This window comes from Peromyscus maniculatus, chromosome 7 (genome assembly GCF_049852395.1).
Source record: "Peromyscus maniculatus bairdii isolate BWxNUB_F1_BW_parent chromosome 7, HU_Pman_BW_mat_3.1, whole genome shotgun sequence".
NCBI lineage: Eukaryota > Metazoa > Chordata > Mammalia > Rodentia > Cricetidae > Peromyscus > Peromyscus maniculatus.
The window spans coordinates 94,209,499-94,231,265 of record NC_134858.1 but is presented as its reverse complement, the minus strand read 5'-3'; the positions used below and the strand labels follow the sequence as shown (position 1 = coordinate 94,231,265).

Genomic DNA, 21,767 nt, shown 5'->3' with positions numbered 1-21,767 from the left:
ATTATATGTGTACCTCATGCCTCAAAGGGTACCAGATCCCTTGAACTGGAGTTATGAAAGATTGTGAGCCATCATGTGGGTGTTAGGAACCAAACTCAGGTCCTCTGAAAAATTAGCAAGTGCTTTTAACTGATGAGCCATCTCTCCAGCTCCATTTTTAAGTATGTTAGATCTATTCTTTTTTTTTTTATGTTAAAGATATGGTGACTTTTACATAGTGTTACATCTTCTCACTGTGTAAAAGCTGTATGTTTAGGTTGACATTTCTTTTAAGAAGATAACATATCCCATGTCACTCAGGCCAGTTGACACCAAATTCTCTCTATAGTATTGCTTCCATTTTTCTTTCCTTTTTCCTTTTTGTTACCTCAGTCAAGACCCTTGCATATTTTCCTGAAATAGACCACATAAAAACTTTCAGTAACCCTTGCCTGGAAGTGGTAGCTCATGCCTTTAATCCCAGCACTCAGGAGGCAGAGGCAGGCGGATCTCTGAGTTGGAGGCCAGCCTAATCTATAGAGGGCCTTCCAGGACAGCTAGGGCTACACAGAGAAACTCGGTCTCAGCAAAACCAAAAACAAACAAACCAAAACCCCAAAAACTTAGTAACCCTTGTCTACTAAGTAAAAACACTGTAGCTTTCCACTTTAGGTTCTCTTTGGACTCTCTCCTGTATCCCTCTGGTTCCCCTTTCATCTACTTCCTTAATTTGGTTATTCACTGCCTCTAGTTGCCACTTCCAGATCTGTCTTCCTGCTAGAACATTGTCCTTCCAGTATTAATTTCTGTATTTTGAAAAAAAAAATACATCACTTGAAAGATTTATTGCGAAAATTAAGTAAAATAACATGGCATTCTTTAAAAAAATCTACTAATTAATATTAATCTATTAAGTAAATGGTATCTTTAATTATGGTTTAGCTTGGCTTTTTCCCACTCCAAGTAGTCGTTTTCTTAGTATTATTTTGTTCAGGACCCTGACCTATTATGATTTCCTTTGAGAGTTAATCCCTTTAGGATCTGTCTTGGCTCCTACTCTTCTTTGTATTAAAGGTATGCTTTGAAGTAGGTCTGGGTTTACCAAATCTCTTTTAGACAGGGATAGAGTCTCAGAACTACTATTTTAGAAAGACTTTCAAGAAGAGAGTGGAAAGACAGTCATACTATAGCTTTTGACTGTGATATATTCATTGATCCTGTTGTTGCTGCTGATTTACTTTATAAAAAGGAACTGTATTGCTTACCTCTAGGGTTGTTATACAAATCAAATGAGGCATTTGAGAAAATTCTTAGTTGTGGGGCATCCAAATATTTAAGAGATAGCTTATCTCAGTAGTGTGTTCTCCTAGGACATGTATAAGTATACAACACAACCTACTGATAGAAATAGTTAGAATGTTCCCCAAACATGCACATAGACACATACACATATATGGGTACATAAACATACATACCAAAGTCTCTGTTGAGCAGTTTGATGTATAGTATTCCAGCTCTAGATACAATTTATTCAGTAGGCTAGGAAGATGGCTCAGTTGGTAAAATGCTGCAAAATCATGAGAATCTCTGATCTCCACGACTCACATAAAAAACAAACAAGTAAACAAGCACGGATGTGGTGGTACATGCTTATAATTCCAGCTTGTGGGGGAGGTGGAACAGGAAGATCTCTGGGGCTCGGGGGCTAGCCAGGTCTAGTCAAACTTGTTAGCTCCGAGTTCAGTGAGAGGCTTTGTTCCCAAAATAAAAAATTACATGGTAGGATCTAGGTACAAACAAGTCTCCCTGCCCACCTGGAATTATTGTACAATCTGCACAGGGAGGACAAGCATTGAAATATATTACTGTAGCTGATGTATTCCTTTGTCCACCCAGCTCCTGCAGCCACTCAGACCCAAGTAAATACACACAGACTTATATTACTTATAAACTGTATGGCCATGGCAGGCTTCCTGCTATGTAGTTTTTATATCTTAAATTAACCCATTTCTATTAATCTATAAGTTGCCACATGGCTTGTACTGGTACTTTACATCTTGCTTCTCATGGGCGTCTGGCAGCGTCTCCTGACTCAGCCTTCCACCTCCCAGAATTCTCCTCTCTGCTTATCCTGCCTATACTATACTTCCTGCCTGGCTACCGGCCAATCTGCGTTTTATTTATCAGCCAATCAATCAATCAATCAGAGCAACACATTCACAACATACAGAAAGACATCTCCAGCATATAGCACTGGGGTTGGAGTGGTGGCTAAGCAATTAAGAGCACATACTACTCTTCCAAAGGATCTGAGTTTGGTTCCCAGCACCCAGATTGGATAGCTCTCAACAGCCTATAATTCCAGCTCTATGGGTATCTGTCACCCTCTTAATGGCTTCCATGCGCACTCCACTCAGGTGCTCAAATACACCCCCCCCACACACACCCACACACACCCACACACACACCATTTAAAAATTAAAATTATTAGAGTTTTAGGCCAGCCAAGGCTACTTACTGAGACTGTGTCTCAGAAAGAAAGAAAGAAAGAAAGAAAGAAAAAAAGAAAGAAAGAAAGAAAGAAAGAAAGTTACATGTGAATTTATCCTTTGATATAAGTTGATCTGTGTCAGCACTCTTAATAAGTTTACTGTATACAGTATATGGCACATTAATAAGTGTAAACAGGAGTGGGTACCACATATAATGACAGAGGATGAGAGTAATCAAGGAGGACTTCATTGACAAGGTAGTTTCTGCATAAATACCTAAGGAGATGGGAGAAACATTTAATTTTATAGGAGTCAGTCACTTTTTTGCCATTGTCAAAAAGTAAACTGTTAAAAGCAAGATAATAAATACCAATGGAAATAGTAACTGATAACAGAAATGGAAAATCTTCCATATAAATGTCATTCATATAAAGGTCATTAGAATTTTAAATTAAGATTTAAAAACGATAATAGCTAAGTGTGGTGGTGCAGGCCTAATCCCAGCACTTGGGAAATAGAAGTGTGCGTGCGTGCGTGCGTGCGTGCGTGCGTGCATGCGTTTTATGAGGGAAAGTTAAATTTTATTTTTTGGACAAAACCACTGGCATATAGTGTAAAGGTATTTTGGCCAACATGCATTACATGTGTGAAACAAGAAATGTCTAATTGTCTTAGGGTTTCTATTGCTGTGAAGAGACACCATGACCATGGCAACTCTTATAAAGGACAACATTTAATTGTGGTGGCTTACAGTTCAGAGGTTCAGTCCATTATCATCATGGCAGGATATAGTGGCATGCAGGTGGACATGGTGCTGGAGAGGTAGCTGAGAGTCCTACATCTCGCAGGAAACAAGAAGTCATCTGAAGCCGGGCGGTGGTGGCGCACGCCTTTAATTCCAGCACTTGGGAGGCAGAGCCGGGCAGATCTTTGTGACTTCAAGGCCAGCCTGGTCTACAGAGCGAGATCCAGGAAAGGTGTAAAGCTACACAGAGAAACCCTGTCTCGAAAAACCAAAAAAAAAAAAAAAAAAAAAGAAGTCATCTGAGACACTGGGTGATATCCTGAGCATAGGAAACCTCAAAGCCTGCCCCCACAGTGACACACTTCCTCTCACAAGGCCATATCCACTCCAACAAAGCCTCACCTCCTAATAGTGCCACTCCCTTTGGGAGCCATTTTCTTTCAAAGCACCACACTACTGAAGGGTTTATTTTGCTCATCTTTGAACATTTGAAAAAGAGACATTTTAAAAGAAACTTAAGGAAACGCTTTAAAAGAAATTTAGTCAACAGTTGTGCATTAAGCCATAAATAATGTGAGCTAAAGTGTTTAAGTAGTATTGGTTAAGAATTGAAGAAAAACAGTTATTATGGAGTAATAGAAGTTATGGTGGAGTGCTGTCCACATCTTTTCGGTGAGGAGCAGTTGATTGTGAATGATATGCCTCCTGATGTTGATTTATTGTTGATGGAAATAGTGACTCATAAATACAACCAAATATATACTTTTTGTTATAGGGCCTTTGTATATTACAGTACCTTGGCATGTTTTGTGAATGTGAGGACCCAAGTTTGATCACTAGTACCCAAAGAAAAAAAATGCCAGGTGTGGCAGTGCATTGCTGTGATCCCAGCTCTGGGGAGGCAGATCCCTGAGGCTTGCTGCCAGTTAGTCTGGCTGAGTAAGGGAGCCTCAGGTTCAGTGAGAGACCTTGTCTAAACAATTAGGGGAAATGATTGAGGAAGACAACCAATGTCAAACTCTGGCTTCCATATACACGATGTACCTACTGAAGTTGGATACATAAACATGTACTGTAGCCAGACACTTCACTCTGTCCTGCCCCAGTCCTGCAGTCACTTTTATAAATTAGTCACTCAGAGGCTTAATATTAACTACAAACTGTTTGGCCTGTGGCTCAGGCTTCTTGCAAACTAGCTCTTTGATCTTAAATGAACCCATTTCTATTAATCTATGTATTGCCATATGGCCATGGCATTACCAGTCTGTTGGCATATTGCTCCTTGAGTGGCGGGCTGGTATCTGCTCTGGCTCTGCCCTTCTCTCTGTATCACTGTTTGGATTTCCCGAATGGCTCTTAGCCTGCCTTACCATAGGCCAAAGCAGCTTTATTTATTAGCCAGTGGGAACAACATGTTCACGTCATACAGAAAGACATCCCACAGCACTTCCTCTTTTCAGTCTAATCAAAAAGGAAGGTTTTAACTTTAACATAGTAAAATTACATATAACAAAACAGTTATCAAGCAAGACTTACAGTTGCAATTTCTAGTCTATTTGTAGTTGTCAAAATTAAAGAAAATATTCTATCATCCTATATTTGTGAGTCTAAAGTTTGATATCTAATTTACCTTTTATCATAACAAAGGAAAACTATAACTATCTAGTCTTCAACTCTATCAAAGACCCCAGAAGGATATTATCTGAGTAAACAGGAAGTGCATTATAAGCAACTCTAAAACTCTAGAAATGACAATGTTGGGGCATCCATCTTCAGTCTATAGGCCTAGAGTATCTGGCAGACTTTTAGTGAAGCGAGAAATTTGAAGAACTGTCCCATCTATTTTGGCAGAGTTTGTCAGTCACTTTCCTCTGTGTCCTGCAGAATGTCTTGACAGTTTCTTTGTGAAGCAGGAGCTTGAAGGACCATCTCACCTTGTTTTTGCCAAGTTCAGTGGTCACTTTCCTATGGGTCCTGCATGTCCAGTTTATACAGCATACTGTCAAGCAGTCGAGGCAAGGGCACTTTTTTGCCCAGTGGCTAACTTTTGCCACAAAAAAGTAAACTCCATATGGAGTTTCTTTGATGCCCATCATCTTCTTTGAAGTAATTGGTGCTGCTGGGAACAGATGTGTCTCCCTCTCCAGAAAAGTCTTAAGTTCTTAAAACATTTTAAATGCCATATTCTGTAGGTCTTTGAAGTGTTTGAAGATTATGTATCTATCTGAAATATATCTTTGTGTATCTAGAAAACCAAAATATAAGTTTGATTTTTATAGATTACTATTAATTTGTATTTTTTATTATACATTACAATTTCAAGTGAGCTGTATAAGCATAATACCCCAAACAAGAGCAGAAATATACATTGAGTATAACAAAATTAACTTTAAATTTGTATCAATAAACCAAATCCATATCAATGTAAAATATTTTGAGATTAACAGTTGTTTTTAGGATCAAAGTAGATTCAATAATCTACTTTTTAAAAATCATTTCTATATCATATCTCCCTTTTTTATTTATAAAGAGATTATATTTATAATCAACCCTCTTTAAATAAAAGCAAACGTTTATAAACAATATTTTGGGAATTTGGGCATACCGTCCCATACTACTTCCTGCTGATTGGGGGTGCTGGCAATCTTATGGGGATCCTGAGAAATTTTAGAATTAAAAGTAAATCTTGGCTGTAGTAGTTTGTGGGGCTGCATCATCTCAGCCAGTTGCTTTTGAAGCTGTTCTGGAGGTTGGACCATCTGGGCCATCTGTTCCTGTTGGAGATTTTTCAGGGGGTCTTTCTTGATGGAACATATTAACCCGTGGAAGGAATTCACAGCTTCTCATTTTCCTTGGAAACAAAAGCAAAACCTCTTTTCCACAACAACATATCCTTAGACCCAAATTTTGAAGTCAAGATACCTTTAAAATATATATGTTGGTTTAACTTAGCAGCTCCCATAATCAAATGTCTCTCTGTAGTTAAAAAAAAAATCCCAAAGACAACACAATAATAGACAGTATCCAGGCTCTCAGTGTATATTCCATCTTTCTGTAACTTTTATTTTTTACCTCTATTTCTTTTTAAGGACTTTCTTTACCCTCTTCTCTCTCTCAAGCCTATGTATATTTTTAAACACACTATAACCCGTTTAGAGGTTTGCTCCATCTGAATCTGTTTTATTGTGTATCTGTAATCATTTTCTGACCATTGCTTTAAACTGCAGCATGGCTAGGACCAAATCAGCCCTGGCTGCTGGCTCCACCCCACTTGGCTTTTCAACATGGTGCAGGTACCAACAAGTCACACTTCCCCAATTCTGGGAATTAATGTTAAGTATAGTGGAGCTGTGTTCTTAGGTTCACAACTGTGCTTTCAAGCCTGCAGGCAGTGGCTAGGAGAAGCCTCTCTGCCTGCCACTACCCAAATAACCACATATAGATTTCCTTTTATTACAATGGAAGTGAAAATCATTTCTTCAATTAGCTTGCCCAAGTATCATATCTCAAACTACAGTGAAACGCTGTAAGAAATTTTCCAGAGACAGATACACTCGTGCATTGAATTAATATGTATGTATGTATGTGTATATATATGTGTGTGTGTGTCACTTTATTTTAAAGATTTTGGTTTTGTTTATATATGTGTCCATGTAGGTATATGTGTACCAGTACCTTTGGAAACCAGGAGAGGATGTTGGATCCCATGAAATTAGAAGCAGTTAGTTGTGAGCCAATTGGCAATAGAACTCCAGTTCTCTGGAAGAGCAGCAAGCTGGCTTAACTACTGTGCCAGCTCTTCAGCCCCCCCCTCCCCACTCTCTCTTTGGTTTTTTTTTGAGACAGGGTCTTACTATGTATCTCTGACTGTCCTGAAACTCATTCTGTAGACCAGGCTGGCCTACCTCTGCTTCCTACATGCTGGGTTCAAAGGCATGTGCTACCACACTTGACTTTTTTTTTTTAATTTAAGAAGCTTTATTTTTGTGTGTGTGTGTGTGTGTGTGTGTGTGTGTGTGTGTGTGAGAGAGAGAGAGAGAGAGAGAGAGAGAGAGAGAGAGAGAGAGAGAGAGAGAGAGAGAGATAGATAGATAGATAGATGGAGGTCAGAGGGAGATTTTGTGGCGTCAGTTCTCTCCTACCAACTCTCCATGGGTTCTGAGGATCTAATTCAGGTCATTAAACTTTCATAGCAAGTGCTTTTACCCATTCAGCCATGTTGTCAGACCCAAGATCTTTTAGTGAGTTCCAGGCCAGTGAAGCATCCTGTGTCAAAAAAAAGAAAAGAAAAGGGGGTGGGGTGGGCAACTCTTAAGGAATGGCACCCGAAATTGTCCTCTGGATTCCATACTGACTACACACTTAATGTGCACATGCTGCCTCCTCCCTCCAGGCTCCCAAAACAGACTGAGTGGAATTCTCATGACTGACTTCGAAATCACATTTCAAGGCTGTGGTGTTGCCTTGCACAAGTGTGAGGCCCTGAGTTCAATCCCCAGTACCACAAAAACAGACAAAATCACATCTCAGATAGGCCACCAAAAAGTTACTCTTTTAAGATCAAAAGAGCCCTTCAGAGTTGGTAAAAAGCTTTAACTTGTAACTATTACTGCTTAGAACCTTGCTACCTCTGCCATGGTTAGAAATGTTCTAGTATTAAGAAATAGCCATTGGAAGGTAGTCACCTTCATCATCGCTGTTGCTGATTCTAAATCCAACCCAGACCTCCCACAGCCTGTACTACAGAATAGATGCCCTGCAAAGTCCTCCCTCCCTTCCAAAAGAAGGTCTCACTTTGTAGCTTTGGTTGGCCTAGGACTTACTGTGTAGATCAGACTAGCCTTGAACTCAGATCCATCCACCTGCCTCAGCTTCCTGAGTGCTGGGATTAAAGGTGGGTGCCACCATGCCTGGAAAGTCTTTTATTTTATAATGATATATCTTTTAAATACCTATAATTGGTATTTTACCCTGATGAATTAAATAGTCTGTCCCGAATTTCTTCACATTTAAGTATGTTCTGTGGATAAAGGCCTGAATGAGGAAGTAAAACAAAGACAACTGAAAATGAGCCTCCTCAACTCAGGCAGGGCAATGTTACCAGATACTACAAAGTGGACAGATTAAGTGGACATTGAAAGGCAATAATTGGATTTGGTGGTGCTTAATATTATTAGTGTTCTTGAGGTCTAGACAAAGGAGGTTCTGAAGCTAATTGTAGAAAGTACAAGTAGAAGAGAAAGATTAGAGCTAGAAGATAGGTTATTTTGGCCCAGTGCATGTGATTTATATCCTAAAATTGCATGGAGGTAGTAGGACCATCTGTTAGGAAGTTCTTCACTTTTGCATTTTTTTGTAGCTTGATGATGTGCTGTGTGCTGTTAACACCTTTCCCTTCTGCTTAGAGATGTGACAGGTGCAGCAGTGCTTCAATGTCCCAACCATTGGCTGCTGCACTTTATAAACAGACAGTAATCACTGTTGTAGTTGGGAATTACAGTTTAAATTCCTGATGACTGATTAAACATGTTAGTGTGATTATTTTGGAGAACTGGGCATTGACTGGATGAATTAATTTTTAGCATGGCTTATTTGAACTTCAGTCAGTGGTAAGTATTTTTTTTTTTTTTTTAAAAAGCAAGTTAGGAGAATTGCTTTTATAGAAAGTGATGTTGGGTGCATTTCTTTATATTATATAAGATCTAGGCCTTTAATTATTCTAAGTAAATTTCTGGCTATGTCAATTTCATTAGATTCTGCAGACAGAATAACTCTTGCTTCCCTCTTGGGGATGGTATTGGTAGATTATGTACACATTATGCAGCATTATTTTCTAAACAGTACTTAACATGACTAAAACAGGTTCACGCCCAGGGGCAGTGATTTAATGTTCTAAACTCTCACATTAGATTTGGAGCATATTTATTGTAGTCTAATTCTAGTTTTTGTATATTTCAGGCCTTGTGTGATGGTCTCTATGAACTTTGGTTTTAAAACAAATCCATTGTGTTATGCAAAGGAGGAGAGTCTGAGAAATGAAAATAGAATTGCTAAACAAGGTCCTGAGTGGGAGAGAGAACCCTGGTGGAAGGGCTAGCTCTAGATGAAGAGAGGATTCTGATTTCTTACTTGTTTTTCCTGTAGGGGACTGTTTCACTTCTAATTACCATCTCGTTTTAGTTAGTTTGGGAATCATTTACACAGTGAGATTCCTTGATTCTGATTTACTTGGGATGAGTATAACTTTGGTTATAATGGCTGAGTGGTAATTTTATTTTTTTTTCTAGTCTCCAATAATAAATTTAATAATAATGAGTATTTTATTGTTGCTTTTCCATAGACTCTTTTTTCCTTCTTTCCTTTTCTTTTTAGACAGGGTCTCATGATGCAGTGCCTTGGTTGGAATGAAACTTGGTATGTAGACCAGGCTGGTTTCAAACTCAGATCCTTCTGCCTCTGCTTACTGAGTGCTGGAATTAAAGATACACACCACCACACCTGGCTCTTTGATTTTATTTTAAGTTTTAAAAATTATTTGTTTACTGAATTTTTTTATAAATACTTCTTAAGTTTCTGGTAGACTTTAGACTTTATAACATATTCGCTTTAATAGCTGTTAGTTAAGCAGAAAGAGCCCAAACCTTCATTAGAAAAACTGTTCTACAGTGATTTTCTGAAGTTATGTAATGCTTAGTAGGAGAGAGAGAGACATTGATCTCATGATTCTTAGAGTAATTAATATTCTTTCCTTTAGGAAGCTACCCTGTTTTCTTTTAAAAGCTTATTTGTCTATTTATTTATTACATGTGTTGGGGTAGGGATGGGATATGTGTACATACTAAGGCGTGTATGTAAAGGTCAGAGGACAACTTTTAGGAGTCAGTTCACTTTGCCTTTGAAGCAGAGTCTCTCTTGTCTGTCTCAAGAGCTGCTGGGTGGTTCTCCTGTGCCCTCCTCTCATCTTACTGTAGAAATGCTGGGAACAGCCGGGCAGTAGTGGCGTACGTCTTTAATCCCAGCACTCGGGAGGCAGAGCCAGGCAAATCTCTGAGTTCGAGGCCAGCCTGGGCTACAGAGTGAGATCCAGGATAGGCACCAAAACTACACGGAGAAACCCTGTCTCAAAAAACAAACAAACAAAAAGAAATGCTGGGAACATTTCATGTGTACCCTTCCATCCAGCTATTTAGGATTGCACACAAATGTTTTCACCCACTGAACTTTCTTACTGGCCCCTTCCTTACTGCCTTTTATTTGTACATGGTGTGTATTTCAGTGCATAGACTTGTGTTTGTCCTTTTGGTACATGAATAGCTCACAAGAACTTCAAAGCTTGACTTACTGGATTTTTGTTTTGTTTTGTTTTGGTTTTTTTTGTTGTTGTTGTTGTTGTTGTTTGTTTTTTGAGACAGGGATTCTCTGTGTAGCTTTGCACCTTTCCTGGAACTCACTTGGTAGCCCATGCTGGCCTCGAACTCACAGAGATCCCCCTGCCTCTGCCTCCCAAGTGCTGGGATTAAAGGTGTGCGCCACCACCGCCTAGCTGATTTACTGGGTTTTTTATTCCTTCAACAAATAGGTCACCAGATGTTTACTGTTTTAGATCTCAATTGAGCATTAGCAAGTTCTCAGACCTCATATAGGAGCTGCAAAAACTCCTAACAGAAGTTCAGCCAGTTACAAATGCTCTCACGGAGACCAAACAGAAAGAGTATGGTAGCAGGATCATGTGCTTTAGACAGACTAATCAGGGAAAGGGTTTCTGACAAGTGTCATTTGAGCTGAGACGTAAATGATAAGAATGTGTCAGCCATGTGAAGAGTAGAGAGGTCCAGGAAGAACTCATGATAAACTTGACACGGCTGAGGAATGGAGGAAAAGTGAACACTGGGGGGAACAAAGAAAGAAAGAATCAGAATCAGGATACTTGGGGCACTGTGGTTTAGAGATGAGCTTTTATTCTCAGACAAAGGGTATGATTTGGAGCAGAGGAGTGACTGACTGGAGTCTGATGAAAAGATCACTCTTGGTCTGAATTATGGCTCTGTGGCAGAGCACTTATCTACTATGCATTCATGCACAAGGCTTGAGTCTGATCCCCAGCATTGAAAAGAAAGAAAAGGTCACATCTTTTGGTGAAGAATAGATTGTAGGAGAGTAATAGAAGCAAAGACACTAGTTAAGATATTGCCATGCTTGTCTGAACAAAAAAGTTACAGTGCTTGGATTTGGGTGATACTGGTGAAGGAAAGAAGTAATTAAATTTTAGATTTTATCTTTAAAGATTTTCTGCATTTGCTAATGAACTGGATGTATAAGAAAGTGGCAGAAAGATGGTAAGGGAGAGAGAAATAATGGTAGACCAAGGGAAGAGCTTGTAGAAGAGGAAATAAGATTTTTTTTTTCTGGAACTTTTTAAATTTGAGATACCTACTGGATATCCAGAGAACATTTACATTTAGCATGGAGGAGGGAAGGTCACGCCTGCAGACACAGAACTGGAAGCCACTAGTATTAACACTCTATGCTGCAGGAGTTTATAGAAAAAAAGAAGGGGTAGTCCAGAACTGAGCCCTGAGGCAATTACAGCATTGTAGTGAGAAGGGGATGAGCAGAGTGGAAGACATAGGAGGAAAGCCAGAAATAGTATGTTGTAGAATCCAAGAGGAGGGAGCTCGTGAAATGTTCACACTGTTAATGATGCTGCAAGGGTGGCTATAGTAAGACCAAAATTGAACATAGGACTTAGTAAGCCAGCATTTATTGACATTGGTGACCTTGGTTAAAGTAGTTTCAGTGTCACACTGGGATCAGGAGCTGGTTAGAGAGGGCCAAAGAGTGGATGGAAAGTGAGAAAGAAATTTAGAAGTGGAGGTTTGGCAAGGGAGAAGAGGTGGGATTAAGGATGATTAGTTGCTTCTTTTGTTTGTTTTAATGGGGAAATGTTTTTTGTGTGCTGATGAGAGAAACCTGGTCAAAAGGAAAGTTAATGCTGATTCAGGAAAGGGATTAATTGCAGGAAAATTCTTGAGATGGTACTTGTTGGACAGAATGGAGAGTGAGTACCTTTTCATAGGGGAAGGATGCAGTGTTGTATTAAGACCTCATGTGTCTAGACATAGCTCCTCCCTTCAGTCTTTTTTGTTTTTAAACATTTAGGTTTTTTCTTAATTAAAAAATACACTTTGCTACAGAGTTCTCAGGAAAAACTCATCACTTTTAGCCACATCCTCCAGTCTTACTAGTCTCCTTTAGACCACCTTGACCTCTCTGATCACTAGTTCCTTTTTTCTCTACTCCATATTAGCCTTCTTTCAGACTGAATTCATATGCATATATAAGCCTTGGATGGTATAAGGAAGGATATTTAATACCAATTTAAACTTTTGTGCCAACAGATGAAGCAAAAAATTTATTGCCATATCTTGGACCCAACAAAATGCGAGATTGTTTCTGCACTATAAATTTGGACCAAGAAGAAGTTTATCGCACCCAGGTTGTTGAAAAGTCTTTAAGGTTGGTAGAAAATAACAAATTACCATTCATTTGATATGTATTCATAGTTTTATGTATTTTCCAGATTTTTATCAAGTTGATATTCTTGAATTTAAACTACTGTTTTTATTTAAAGATTTTCTTTTCTATTATGAATTTATTTTTAGAATTACAGGATGTAAGCATTTGAAGGGGCCTTGAATGTTCAGTAAGTTAGGCTAACAACATCATCGGCTCCTTAACAGTAGCTTTGGCTAGGGGTCCTGTGGCATCTGCTTAATAATGTTCCAGTCACCAAGAAGTTCGTGCTTCCTAAGCAGTCTGCTTGGTCTTTGAACTGTTCTGACTCAGAAAGTGCTTATGTTTAATTGCTTAATGATTATTAAAATGACATCCAACCATGTACCAAGCTCTGCTCATTTCTGGGTTCTGTTTACGCGTCTGTCTGTGAGAATGACATCAATGCAGTGCTTGCTTTCTCGTGGCTTTTCATTGCCTTAGGAAGTATTTTTTCTGAGTTGTCCTAGGAGGTCCCTTAGATTTTCTGGGGAATGAGTTTAGTTCATCTTTTGTATGACACTATTAAATGTTTGAAAACTATTGTAAGACTTGAGTCTGTTTTCTAGGCTAAATTTTGCCTATTTATTTGAGCTTTCCTCAAAGTGCATCATTTTATTTCTCCAAAGAATAAATTAATTTTTAAAATTTATACAAGTTGGAGCTAGAGAGATGACTTAGTTGGTAAAGTACTTGGTGCATGAATATGAGGATTGCCGTTCCATCCCCAGCACCCATGTGAGAAAGTCAGGTGCAGTAGTTCCCACTTGTAGTCCTAGTGCTGAGGACATGGAGATGGGAGGATCCAAGGAACTGGATGGCCAGGTAGTATAGCCAAATTGTTCAACAAGAGCCTTTGTCTCAAAAAATAAGTTGGAAAATGATTGAAAAAGAAACCTAATATCAACCTCTAGCCTACACACCCTTTACCCCTGTACCTACATATACACAAGAACACACATACACACACACTCACTCACTCACTCACACTTGAAATTAACTTATTAGTATATTAATAGGGGATAAGCCCTTGGTAGGTTGTTTTCATCTTTGGAAGTTAATTACACTTTGAAAGTATCACAGCAAATTCTTAATTTGCCTCCTCTGCCTTGTTGCAGTGTTTGGAATTCTGATTTAGGATTGTGCTAAAGCCAGATATCATAACACATGCTTTCAATCCCAGCAGGTCTCTGTTGAATTTGAGGCCAGCCTGGTCTACATAGGAAGTTCCAGGCCAATCAGGGCTACATAGTGAGAGCCTGTCTCAAAAACAAACAAACAAACAAACAACAAAAACCAAAACAAAATAAAAAAACAAGTTGTAACTTGTATTTCATTCCATTGGATTTCTGGAATATGTTTTGGTACTGTGTTTACCCTGTCTCCTTATTCTTGCCTGTCTTCCCCTCTGCAGTTTGCCTATGTCTTCTTTCCTCTTCTTCCTTTCTCTCTTCTCCTCTTTCTTACACCTTCCCTTCCCCTTTCTTCCTCTCCTCTTCCTCGGTACACAGGGTCTTGCTATGTAGCCCAGGTTGGCCTTGAACTCTTACTCCTCCTACTTCAGCCTCTGAAATGCCTGTGTTGTAGGCATACCCCTCTGCGTGCCCTTTTATGTCTTTTGGTTCTTATAAGTTTGAACTCTTCATAAGGAAAGTATTATATAAAACTAAAGTAGGCCAATGTAGAGGGTTAGTCAGTAGTTTGTAAAGATGTCAGCTGTCAAGCTTGACTACTTGAGTTTAGTAACTGTAGTTGGAGTTTTTATGTGCCCCAGCAGGTGCTCCCAAATGTCTACTCAGAGACTTATCATTAATTATGAATGCTAGGCCGATAGCTCAGGCTTATTACTAACTAGTTCTTAGAACTTAAATTAACCCATTTCTATTAATCTATGTGCTACTCCGAGGCTCGTGACTTTTACCTCTGCTGCATGTCTTGCTTCCTTTCCTTCTGGCTGGTGACTCTCTCACTTGGCCTTTCTTCTTCCCAGCATTCTCTCTGCCCCACAAATCCTGCCTAGCTATTGGCCAGTCAGCTTTTTATTAACAGAGCAATACATATTTATAGTGTGCAAATATTGTTCTATAGCAGGTGTCCAGAGCCCACATGGTGAAAGGAGAGAACCAACTCCCACTGGCCGTTCTCTGACTTCACAGTTGTTCCCCCTCAAAAAAGAAAAAATAGTAGCCCATAAAGTTTGGGAATGATACACTTCAAAGATTTTGTCATAAGTCATATACTTATATTAATGTTTTTCACATTTGTGCATACAAATTCATACATGTCTTTTTTATTTACATTTATAAATGATATAATGTCACCAAAAGTCTGAATAATTTGTCACATAATGAATGAAGTTAAAGGCACAGCAGGCAGGGATTTGAGACCTGAAATTATTTAAATTTCAGTCTGTTACAACAATTTTATATCACAAGGTATTCAGTGATAAAATTAAATAGTAATTGTCCATAAGTTGGGTACTTGTAGTTTGTAATATGTAGCCATATATATGAAAATAACCAGAATTAGCTTATATTTTTTAACCTTTAACCTTTATGAATTTTTGTGTAGCAGAAAACGATGAAATCAGTTTTCTTTATTTCTTTATCCACCTTTAAAAATAAGAAAATAATTTGAAAGATAATTTAAAGCTAGCAGTGTTACTACCATAGACACTTAAGAGTATAACTAGTTAGATTAGATAATTCTTAGATTCTGAGTGTCCTCTAATTTTTCCTTTTAGAATGGGGCAAAACAATATGTATTAAAAACCTTTCTACATCTTGATTTTATTATAATGTTCTCAATATTTATATAAGTTGAGATCAGTCATTCAGATGAAAGTAGCTACATGGTAGATCTAACTTCTCCCTCTGAGTTTTTCTTTTTGTTCTTGATCTTTAGTTTTTATAACTTTGAATTATGAAACAGAAAATAGTGTAGAATTCCCAAAAGAATTATGTAATATATTCTTCTTTTAAACATCTCTAAATGAAAGCAAAACCCTTAGTAATTAAAAAATTTAAAATAGGAGAAGACTCAGATATTTCATTAAAAGATGATATACAAATGTCTTGAAGACACATGAAAAGAGATCAAGCACACATAGCCTGAAACCATTTTGTTAATATTAGGATTTAATGAGTAATGTAATGATAGAGCTTTCACCAGTTGACTTACAGTGTGATGGGGTAGTTGCAGAGGGCACAAGGGAAGTTTCTGGGAGATAGGTCTTATTTTTAATTCAATCTTTGAAAATTCTGTGCCCCCAAATAATGACACAGCGATTTATTATTAATTGTGAAAGCTTGGCCTTTAGCTTAGGCTTGTTTCCAACTAGCTCTTATAACTTAAATTAACTTGTTTAATTAATCTACATTCTGCCGTGTGGCTTTTTACCTCTTCTCCATTCTGTATGTCCAACTTCTTCCATGTCTGACTCCCTTCATGTCTTGCTGGTGACTGATGCACCTAGATTCATTCTTCTCTCTGTCTGAGAAAGTTCTGCCTAACCTCTCCTGCCTAGTTATTGGCCATTCAGCTTTTTTATTAAACCAATCAGGTGCCTTAGACAGGCAAGGTAAAACAGCGACACATCTTTACAGTTTGCTCAAGTATCTTGCAACAACTATACATGAATGTATTGTTTTTAAATCATACCCCTTGCACACCCTCTGAACACCTTCTAATAAGTACTCCTGTTTTCGTGAATGTATGTGACCCACTGAGTTTAATTAGGCCTCTTGCATAAGCATGGGTAGGACATTATTTCCTGGAGCACAGAGACTAACCAACAGCTGCACCACCGAAGAAAATGATGTTCTGTTCTAGTAGTCATTGACTGCCAGTGGGGCCTCCCAGGCCTTCCCCAACCATGTTGAGTCAGTTGATAAAGTGCTTCCTTGAAAGCATTGAGAACTTCATTTTAGATACTTAGCAACCCATGTAAAAAGCCAAACACTAGTGATGTAATCCCAAGACTGAGGATGTGGAGACAAGAGGATCCCTGGGACTTGCTGGCCAGTCAGAATAGCCAAATCAGTGAGCTGCAGGTTCAGCAAGAAACCCTGTGTCAAAAATAAGGTAGAGACAGATGGAGGAAGATGTTCAATTTCAACTTCTCAACTCCATACTGATGCACCCATTTCACACATATGTACACACAAATCAAATCACTGAGTCTGGGGAGTTAGCTCTGTGAGTAAAGTGTTTGTCGTGCAAGCATGAGAACCTGAGTTTGGATCCTCAACACCTATGTAACAAGCTGTTTGCCATGGCTTGAAAATGATCTGGGCCTGTAGGAACAGGGAAATCCAGACTCAGGGAAAGACTCTGTCTCAAAAAATAAGGTGGAGACAGATTGAAGAAGACACTCAACTGTAGCAGGAATCTTAAAAGTTCTTATTGGCCGGGCGGTGGTGGCGCATGCCTTTAATCCCAGCACTCGGGAGGCAGAGGCAGGCGGATCTCTGTGAGTTCGAGGCCAGCCTGGTCTCCAAAGCGAGTTCCAGGAAAGGTGCAAAGCTACACAGAGAAACCCTGTCTCGAAAAACAAACAAACAAAAAACAAAACAAAACAAAACAAAAAATGGAAAAAGTTCTTATTAATAAAGTCAAACCCAAGGCCAGTTATTGGGGTAGATCAGAGAGACAGAACAAGCCACAGCTATCTCACCTCGCCGGATCCTCAGCTGGTCTTGTCTCCTCAGACTGGAGGCCTCTGAGTCCTCATCCAGAATGGGTCTCAGCTGAACTGCTGCTCGAAAGCCTGAAGCTTAACCAGCCACATGCTTAACCAGCCAAACGCCTAACCAGCCAAATGCTTCTAGTTTCTGGTCCTCACGCCTTATATATCTTTCTGCTTTCTACCACCACTCCCTGGGATTAAAGGCTGGCTTTCTGGGATTAAAGGTGTGTGTCACCATGCTTGGCTATTTCCAATGTGGCCTTGAACTCACAGAGATCCAGAGGGATTTCTATCTCTGGAATGCTAGGATTAAAGGTGTGAGTGCCACCATTTTCTAGCCTTTGTATTTAGTGGCTGTCTGTTCTCTGACCCCAGATAAATTTATTAGAGTACACAATATTTTGGGGAACACAATACCACCACATTTCCTCTCTTTTTGTCTAAAATTAAAAAAGCTTATAACTAATACAAGAAAAACTATCTTCAATAAGTATATGCAATATACAGTCAAGATTACATTAACAATGTCTAGTCCATTAACATTTGATAAACTCAGACCAAAAAATTTTCATTACTTATCTTATTTAAAACAAGTAGTTCCTTTTTAAAAGTAGATTCCATAATCTCCCTTTTTATCTTATCATATCCATACTCAACATTGATAGACTCACACCTGCACACATATGTACACACATACACACACATAGGAAGAATTCTTATCACTGGACTAAAAATATAGCTCAGTGATAGAGTACTTGCCTAGCATATACAAGGCCCCAAGTCTAGGCCCTGGACTCCCCCAACCCCATAAAACTAGTTGTTTGTGTAAGGTACTATTGGAGCATAAGGGAACTTTCTAGGGTGGTAACAGTGTTCTATATTTTGATTGATGTGGAAGCTACACAGGTTTGTAAATTTATCAAAGGCCACCAACCTCCATAGATAAGATTTGATAATATGTAGTTTATAAATAATTTGGGAAAGATAATAAAAATATTTAATATTCAATATTTATAGTACATTTGAAAATATTTTATATAGCATTATCCATTTTAGGTGTTAGGTATTATTGTGATCAATACAACTTTATGTAGTTATATATTTCTAAGATAATAATGTGAATGGCTTTGTTCTTGACTCTCATTTAGGTCTACTTAGGTGACCATGACCTAGGCAGTTACTAGATCTTCTGTCCACGGGACCTTCTGAAAAATTATGTGTTTAGAATTCTTTTAACACCTGAGGTCTTTTTAGTTCAGCTTAATTTGTTTAGGATCTCAATACTAAAACAATATTGAGAATAATTTTGGAGTTTTTGAAGTTCTTTTCTAAAGAATTTAGTTTATAATTTCATTGATGTTTATTGAAAGTGACATTTGAATTGATTTTATTTAACAGGACTTGATTTTATTTAACAGGACTATTTTAATAGTGGTAGTAATGAATTATTTGATAGTAATAATAAATTATATATTATTTGGCATAATGAGCTTTCTCTTTTCTCTCTAGACCATATTTCAGTGAAGAATTTTACTTTGAGATTCCAAGAACTTTCCAGTATTTGTCGTTTTATGTTTATGATAAGAATGTCTTACAAAGAGATCTTCGTATAGGTAGGTACAATTCTTTTTTTTTTTTTTTTTTTTCTTTTTTTTTTTTTTTTTTGGATACAGGGTTTCTCTGTGTAGCTCTGGCTATCCTGGAACTCACTTTGTAGACCAGGCTGTCCTCGAATTCACAGAGCTCCACCTGCCTCTGCCTCCTGAGTGCTGGTATTATCAAGATAAAATATTTGTAAAATGTGGGTGCTTAGAATCAAACCCAAGTCCTCTGAAAAATAAATCATTGCTCTTGAATGCTGAACCATTTCTTCAGCTCCCCGCCCTCCTTTGTCCCCCGTGAAGATTGTGTCACTATATTTCCCAGACTGGTTTTGAACTGGTGGGCTCAAAGGATCATCCTATCCCAGTCCCCTTAGTAGATGGCATTACAGCATGCCCCATCAGCCCTGATCTATCACATTTGTATTGTAGATGTCTACAGACTTGTATTCTTTCTCATCACTGTAGTCAGAAGTTTTCCTATGTTCAGCCTGGCTCTGAGCAGTCCAGACAAATCTCTGTTACCCTTTTCCTGCAGCTGCTTATAAAATAATCATTCAGAGGCTTGATATTAGTTGTAAATTATATAGCCTATGGCTCAGGCTTCTTACTAGCTAGTTCTTATAACTAAATGTAGCCCATTTCTATTAATCTATATGTCACCACGTGTTCTGTGGCGTTACCTGTATGCCATTATGTGCTGTTCCCCAGACAGTGGGATGGCATCTCCTCCACCTCTGCCTTTCTTCTTCCTGACTCTTTCCTGGATTTCCTGCCTGCCTCTAAGCTGCCTTGCCATAGGCCAAACAGCTTTATTTATCAACCAATCAGAGCAACACATATTCACAGCATACAGAAAGACATCCCATAGAACATCCCCTTTTCTTTCTAATCAAAAAGGAAGGTTTTAATTTTAACATAGTAAAGTTAATGTAATAGAACAGTTATCAAGCAGGAATTACAGTTACAATATCTAAAAGGCAGGGAGACAAAAAAAGGAGAGGCACAGGCAGAGAGTCGCCAGCCTGCCGCCCAAGGAACAACATGCCAACAGACTGGTAAGCCACAGAACACGTGGCAAAACATAGACTTATAGAAATGGATTAATTGAAGATATAAGAGCTAGCTAGCAAGAAGCCTGCCATATGCCATGCAATTGGTAATTAATGTAAGCCTCTGAGTAATTATTTTATAAGTGGCTATGGGACCACAGGCCGGGTGGGACTGAAGAAAAACTTTTCAACTACACATCACCATGACAAGTTCCTGGCAGAAGCGACTTGAAGGAGAAGGGATGGACTGTGGCTTAAAGTTTTACGGGATTCGTCATGGAGAGAAAGGCACAGCAGGGGGGGTGGCTCAGGCTTGGTCACTGGGAGCATAAAGTGGCAGGTTCATCCTGGCAGCTGACCAGGGAGCAGGGGGCAGGGGACAAGAACTAGGGTTCAAATGCATGCTCTAGTTACTTGTCTCTGTCAGGTAGGCACCAAACCTCCCCAGACAGTACTGGCTGAGGACCAGGTGTTTAAAATACATGAGCTGTGGGGAAGGATTTCAGAGTTGAACCATAAAATATGCTACCTTTTGTCACTTCTGCTGCTGAATACTTGTTCTTTCAAATTCTTTTCTGCCTCAGAGCTTATTGAAAGTCAACAAAGAGACATTTTTATGGTAGTGTGTTTTCTTTTGTTTGTTTTTATGAGAGAGAGAAAGCCAGCCATGCACACACATGCATGCACACATGGTTTGCATGTCTAGGTCAGAGGACAACTTGTAGGCATCTGTCTTAGTGTTCTGTTACTATGAACAGACGCCATGACCATGGGAACTCTTATAAAGGAAAACATTTAGTTGGGGCTGGCTTTCAGTTCAGAGGTTTAGTCCATTATCAGCATGGTGGGAAACATGCAGATGCAGGCAGACATGGTGCTGGATATGGAGGTGAAGAGACTAACACTGGACCTGGTGTGAGTGTTTGAAACCTCAAAGCCCACTCCTAGTGACACAATTCCTCCAATAGGCAACACCTACAAGGCCACTCCATGAGCCTATGAGAGCCATTTTCATTCAAACCACAAAAGCAAATGCTGTCTCCTTCCGCTGTGTAGGTCCTGGGGATTATGATCAACACCATCTCAATGGCCACCGAGTTGTTTTCTTAAGTATTTTTCTTATGACTGCTTCTTAACTTTCATGCACTCTTTCTTCTTCCTAGAAACCTCTTATTGATAGATCCCCTCTTAGGCTGCACCCTCAGTTAAATTAAACATTTTCCCGATACTTACATGGAGCATACAAAAGGTAGAGTTCCGAAGATAATAGAAGACACGTTGCTTCCATTTTATCTGAGAGGCCGTCTTGTTTTCTAATATTCAGCAAGTATGCTTTATTGGAAATACTTAGGACTAGAAATGTTTGAGATTTTGGAGTTTTGACATACTTTTGTAGATTTTTTTTCCAATTGCTCATTCATAATAGAAAAACATCCCAAATCTAATTTTTTTTTTTTTTAATGTTGCATTGATGTTCAGAATGTCTTAGATTTCAGAGCCTATTTGATATCAGGTTTTTTGGATTAGGGATGGTCAACCTATATTATAATAGAGTTTGTTCTGGAGATGTGAACAATATACTTAGGAATCACAGAAGAGAAAAGAACCAGTTTTGTTTAATGCAAACCACAGCATGCACATGCCAAAACACACATGTGT

General features: G+C 38.7%; 1 protein-coding gene across 3 annotated transcripts in view; it reads left to right on the top strand.

The window, feature by feature from the left end:
• The window catches only part of Rasa2 (RAS p21 protein activator 2), a 135,764-nt gene that overhangs the window by 11,495 nt on the left and 102,502 nt on the right, over positions 1 to 21,767 (top strand). For all 3 annotated transcript variants that reach the window (XM_076576868.1, XM_076576867.1, XM_076576869.1), the window contains exons 2-3: positions 12,615 to 12,732; positions 18,965 to 19,068. In XM_076576868.1, the coding sequence (XP_076432983.1) occupies positions 12,615 to 12,732; positions 18,965 to 19,068 (222 nt within the window). The remainder of the gene's footprint in view (positions 1 to 12,614; positions 12,733 to 18,964; positions 19,069 to 21,767) is intronic.